The sequence below is a fragment of the Pagrus major genome, chromosome 6 (assembly GCF_040436345.1).
Source record: "Pagrus major chromosome 6, Pma_NU_1.0".
In the NCBI taxonomy this organism is placed as follows: domain Eukaryota; kingdom Metazoa; phylum Chordata; class Actinopteri; order Spariformes; family Sparidae; genus Pagrus; species Pagrus major.
The window spans coordinates 13,511,059-13,517,066 of NC_133220.1; the positions used below are offsets into that span (position 1 = coordinate 13,511,059).

The 6,008-nt window shown below is 44.3% G+C and overlaps 1 protein-coding gene across 1 annotated transcript; it reads right to left on the reverse strand.

Annotated features, from left to right (window-relative positions):
• Positions 1-3,052: 3,052 nt before the first annotated feature.
• Positions 3,053-5,765, reverse strand: slc32a1 (solute carrier family 32 member 1). The gene is made up of 2 exons (XM_073469325.1): positions 5,373-5,765; positions 3,053-4,240 (listed from the first exon to the last, which is right to left on the reverse strand). Exons 1-2 carry the CDS (start codon positions 5,763-5,765, stop codon positions 3,053-3,055), a joined length of 1,581 nt encoding a protein of 526 aa, XP_073325426.1.
• Positions 5,766-6,008: the final 243 nt, after the last annotated feature.

A 6,008-nucleotide genomic window follows, 5' to 3' on the forward strand; every position in this document is an offset into this window, starting at 1 on the left:
CAAAATAAACTATTTGTTTTCACGACTGAATAAACAAATTGACCTTTGAGGACAACACAATTTCATACTGTTTTACTTTGTTTATGTTTGGCAGACCCTGCCACATTTTCCTAGCTTCAAACTGTTCTGGGGACCTTATTTTCCTCTGAGAACAGCTTGTTTATGTGTATGTCTGTATTATTACCTCATTAAAGGTGCTATTTGTAAGAAAGGTTGATTTTTTTCCCTACAAATAGCACCTTTAAAATTGTGAATATTAAAATTCTCCGTTTGGATGTCTTCTACAAAACCACATAGTGCACCTTTAATATGTCTGCAAGCCAGCTGTCTACCTAATCACTCCATCTAATGAATTATATTATTGCTGATCACATCTATTATCTAATTAACACCTTTCCTGCACATGTTGTTTAGCCTTATTTTATAGTGTACTGTACATTGAAGGTCCTGGGTTGAAAAGTTTGTCATAATTTTGCACCATAATAGCCGCAGCCAGTTTCAGCAGGTCTGATGGAGAGCAAAGCATTCTCATTATTAGTTAGCATGTCCTGCTGCTGTCTATGGCCTATTTCTGAACATGTATTCATAAAGTGATGCTTTTAAAAAGTGTTAATGACACCTATGGATGAATGAATTAGTATTGGTGTATGTCTCGAGCTGATGGCCTCCTGCTGGAATTTCTCTTTTTGTAATGCAGTTACGCTCCTGTCCGCTAGGTGGCTCCCCATGCATTATAATGTTTATTGTCTTGGAGATGATTATAGGAGGCAATTCGACTTATGAGTCTACTCGTTTGTTAATGTTGTTAATCCTGCATTCATTTTGCTAATATTTTATCTTTGTGTGTGTGTGAAGGTATTTTGTTTTCTTCTTTAAGTTTATTCACTTGTGTCTTCAAACTGCTGCCTCTGGTAGAAAATATAAACTCATCATGCATCCCTTCAGGGAAATAACAGCATCATTTCACACCGGTTTTATTTTGGATATTGAACTAACCTGGAGTCAGAGCTTTACACAAACCATCTAAGCTGCCGTTTATGCAGCATCGCCCCCTTATAATCGACACCAGCACGTGTTTCTCAGGTGATCACCATGTTTTCCTCCTCCTCCTCCTCCTCCTCACTGCGATGTCGTTGCATGTGAACTGCCCCTTCAAAGCTGCTCGCACTTCAAGGTACGAACTCTTTAAATCCGCATGCACCAGGTAGCTCGACGGCTCAACAGCTGGAGATGAGCCCCGCTCAGAGAATAAACGCTTTTGTCCAGATGTTTGTTTGGGGGGCGGGGGGGGGGAGACATCAGCACAGATGAGCAGGTCGAGCATGAGGCCTGATGTCCGCCTGCAGCGCACAATCTGTCCGCAAGACGCTTCATTTGAGCTGCAGGAGGGCGGAGGCCCGGTGGGAAACATGCGTGCTTTAAATTTAGATAAAACTCCAATGGATACAAGTTCTGGAAAAATAATAATAATGGGATTTTGAGGAGAGTGACACACATTGTAGGATTATAATTCTCTGAGCCTGGAGGCCTCTGCTGCCTTCACAGGGTGTCAGTTAACCTCCATTTTGTTTTGTTTTTTTATTAAAAAAATAAAATAAAAATATGAATGCGACTATTTTCTCCATCATTTTCTGTCTTTTATTATAGAGAGAAAAAAAAATACATGTTCTGACCGTTTTCGTTTTACATAAAACCACACACATTTTTACAATATAATTTCACTTATGTCTTTATTCTTTAATATTAATTTCACGATATAATGATAACGACTTTGAGATATACATTCCATCTTTTTGAAACCACAATAACACACTACACATACGGTTTTATAACATTTCCACAGGACCCATTGGATTGCACAGAATGAAAAATGTCTGTATGCACATTTTCCTCTTTTTTTTTCTTCTTTTTTTTTTTTTCCTAAAATCGATTTTTCAGACACCGAATTTGTCGAGACGGGATTTAATTTCAGAAACAGGCCGTGTGTTTTCAAAATGCAATGAAAAGCATCATGGGGAAATTTGTTCGAGTGTGCAGGATTTCAATTTTGGGGGAATTTTTGGGGGCCAGGAGTGCTTGAATTTTGTTTTAAAAGCTCACTAAAATAAATCTCAAATATTGGAAAATAAAAAATATCAAAGCATTGACACTTTCACGCAGGAGAATCGAAATTTGCAGGGATTTTTTGTTGGTTTTTTAAATTAATTTCCACTTCCCAGTGTCTGAAATATCATACATTCAATGCATAGTTTGTATAGCTGCTGTGTAACTTTGATATTTTGCATTTCCAGTATTTTAAAAACAGCTCGGGGAGGGGGGGGGAGGGGAAAGGTCCAATTTCCTCATCTCTAACGAAAACACATTTCTATATATGCATTCACGTGTTTCTACTGCTGGTTACTGCCATAATGTGTCGTGTGTCCACAGGCTTTTTCTGGATTTTTAAACACCACATTCACTGCCCATAATCATATTGCAAAATGACCTACAGAAGAAAGTGGCATTTCTTTTCTCGTTTGCTTTGTTTTGTTGTTGTTTTTTTTTTCTCTCTCTGTCTTTTAAATATCTTTAATCATGATTTAAATCACATTATGCCGTCGGGTATCTGTCCCATCACACACTGGAGCGTTACATGAAGTGAAGTCTCGTGTGGCGGGAGGTGGAGGGGGGAAGCACCACAAGAGCGACGAAGAGACAAACTGCCCTTTTTGCAACGTTTTTGTTTAAGGTCAATATTGTAAACGTTCACTCCACTGGAAAATATGTATATGTACGTTTGCTCGCATATTTATACAACATGTATTGTCCATATAGTGTGTTGTGGATGCGTCGGGTTCCCTCTATTTCTATTCCTCTGTGTGTGTTTGTGTGTGTGTGCGCGCTTTTTTCTGAACTGATGCAAGACTGTATGAGTGCGCGCGTTTTTACGCATGAGTTAAGCAGAGGGGGCTTTGCGCTTTTACCAGGAAGTCGTGTGTTTTATATATATATTTTTTCACTAAATGGGGGGGAGGGAGGGGTTTGCAGTTAACATCTAGCTCCAGCAACGCGTCTACTCTTCTATGTTATACTTGAAAGCCTCTATGAGCCCCTCCATCGAGTGGATAAAGCCGGATATGCTGCATATACCTCCTATTACAAAGATGGAGACGTCAAAGAAAACCTGATGCCATAGCAGCTTTCTCCATAAAAGCTTGAGGTGGAAGAGACTGGGAAGCAGAAAGCACAGGCCCGCGCCTGTCAGGCTGCCGGTGAGACCCATGAGGAGGGCGAAATGTGGCACATAGATGGCCATGAGCAAGGTAAACACAACGAGGGCACATCGGAGGCTGAGTCCCCAGGATTTTAGGCGTCCATCGCCTCCGTAGCAATCTGGAAAGTAGGCACGTCCCCCGTCCTGGAAAAAGGATTTCTCTAATACCTCGACGGCGGCGAAAAACGGCAGCGGGTACGACAGCAAAGCTTTGGCCACGAGGAAGATGTTGACGACGGCGCGGATGCCTGGGGGCAGGTTGTCTGTGATGACCTCCTTGGTTGCGTCAGCCCAGGTCAAGTAGGCCACCAGGGCGAACAGGCCCTTGAGGATGCAGGCAGCGATGTGAGTCCAGTTCATCATGCAGTGAAACTCGCTCGGCTTGTTCATGTTCCCCTCCAGGGACGGCAGAAAGATCTGCGAGGTGTAGCTGAACACGATAATCCCAATGGAGATGGGGAACTTCTTGACGTCGATGTAAAACTTGACCTTGTCCCAGGCCCAGTCCCTGGCCCTGGAGAGGCAGTACGCGATCACCAGGACGTTGATGACAAAGTGGGCCAGCGTGCACAGCAAGCTGAACTTGGAGACGGCTTTCAGGTTCTTGAGGAAGGCGCAGGGGAGCAGGGCGGCGGTGGCGATGATGGCCCACGACTTCTGGGAAATCGGCATGTTGGGGAAGCTGTTGTACATGAGATTGCCGCTGACCACCACGTACAGGATGCAAGTCATCACAAGCTCTATGATTTGGGCTACATTCACGATATGGCCTCCTAACGCCGGGAATCGGGGCGCGCAGCAGGCGTTGGCAATGTCCACATAGGAGTCCCTCACACGGACGAGCTGCCCGTCTTCGTCCTCCTCGTACAGGCAGGCAATGAGGATTTTCCCCGTGTAACAGCACACCACGGCGGCGAAAATAATGAGAAAGAGTCCGAGGTATCCTCCGTGCAGGATGGCGTAGGGCAGCCCCAGAACGAACATCCCCTGTGAACATAAAAACAAATAAATTAAATTGTTAGAAATGAATCATTCACACGTGTCTGAACACTTTATTTTAATTCATGAAGTCAGATTTTAAACGCGTGGCTCTTTAGGCCCGACTCCTCAGCGGATGTCACTCCATGTTTTTTTTTTTTTTTTTTTTTTCATGTTGTGGGTTTTCCACTTCGCTTTGAGCGCATCCCGCCCGTCTCTGACGTCACTACGAGCCGGAGGAGACACACAAGCGCACACATACACACTCTGACGTCACGGTGACCACGGCCGTGATAAGGCATGAAGAGGATTGCGTCTAGGGATTTTTGTCGCATAGACTCCACTCTCGAGTAAAAAAAAAAAAAAAAAAAAAGGCTCACACACTCTCCACACACAGTCACCGCAAGTTGGATATTTAATGTATGAAAACATATATTTTATTCTGCTGGTTTCTGTCCGGAAATGTTTTATTTTTACTATGTTTATACACGTTGTAATATGCTGCGTAAAAACGCAGGCCCCTCCGTGCGCTTAAACATTTATATTAATTATGATGCCTTTAAATATCCGCAAAAAAATGATCCAGACATATTGAGGGAATTAGGCTTTGAGTATCTCTGTGCTCCAAATCAGCAAAATTAAGAATTTTTCTTCATATATTAATTTATTCATTAGAGTAGCAGGTGAGCTGTTATCAGGGACGGACATCGGTGACACTGGACATCATTATTATACAGACAAAGAATGTGTTGAGGGGAGGTGGAGGAGGAAGAGGAAGAGTAGGAGGAGGAGGTGGAGAAGGAAGAAGAGGAGGAGGAGGAGGAGGGGGGCACAGGGCATCAATACCTCCCTTTTTTCAGCGCATTGTAACGCCTGAATATCTCCGCACTCCTCAGATAAAAGTATATAAGAATAAAAAACAGTGCACAACTATTTTCTTTTAAAGGCAAAAGTTATCCTGGTGAATATTATTATTATTATTTTTTTAAAAGAGCAACTTGACGAAGTTTGCTTCAAAGGCACAGAAGCACGTTTTGAGCATTTTAATGACGCTTTTATGTCGCAGGTGTGACTTTATCACCAATTTCACTCGGAAAGGCCACTCAGCCGGTGACCGAGCACCGTGAGCGCCCGTCTTTACCTGGATTGCGTTCGTGACGTTCCAGCCCGCCTCCCAAGCGGTGATTTTTGGTCTCGATTCAGACAACTCGCTCGTATGACTCCCGTCCTTTGAGGCTGAGTGCGGAGGACCGGTGCCGTCCCTCTGGTAGTGGCTGTCCCCGTCCAGCGCGCCTCCGTCTCCGCTCCCCTCTCCCCCCAGCTCATCGGATGTCAAAATGTCCATCTGCATGCCTTGCCGGTGGTCGTAGTCCAGGTCATCGCAGGCGGCGAAGCCCAGACCCTCCTCGTCGGTGGCGGCCTGGAACCCCATCTTGGCGAACATCCCGCTCACCTTCGCCTGGGATTTGTTGGAGACAGCCGTGGCTGCATTTGACAGTTTATTCGAAAGCTTGCTTCTGATTAACGTCGCCATTTTTCGTTCCTCTCCTGGATCTCAACTGTCTGCTGCAGCTCAATTAGCGTTTTTTTTTCCTCCTCCAGTCAGTAAAAAATGTGAGGCTACTTTGGATGGCAGCTCTTGGTTCTCTGCATCAGATAAAGCCACGAGGAGAGGGGAGGGGGGATAGAAAGCGCGAGTTTTGTTTCAAGACACCGTCGGTTTTCAGTTGCTATCTCCACTTCTTGTTCAGCCTGCTGCTCTTGATTATCCCCAGGT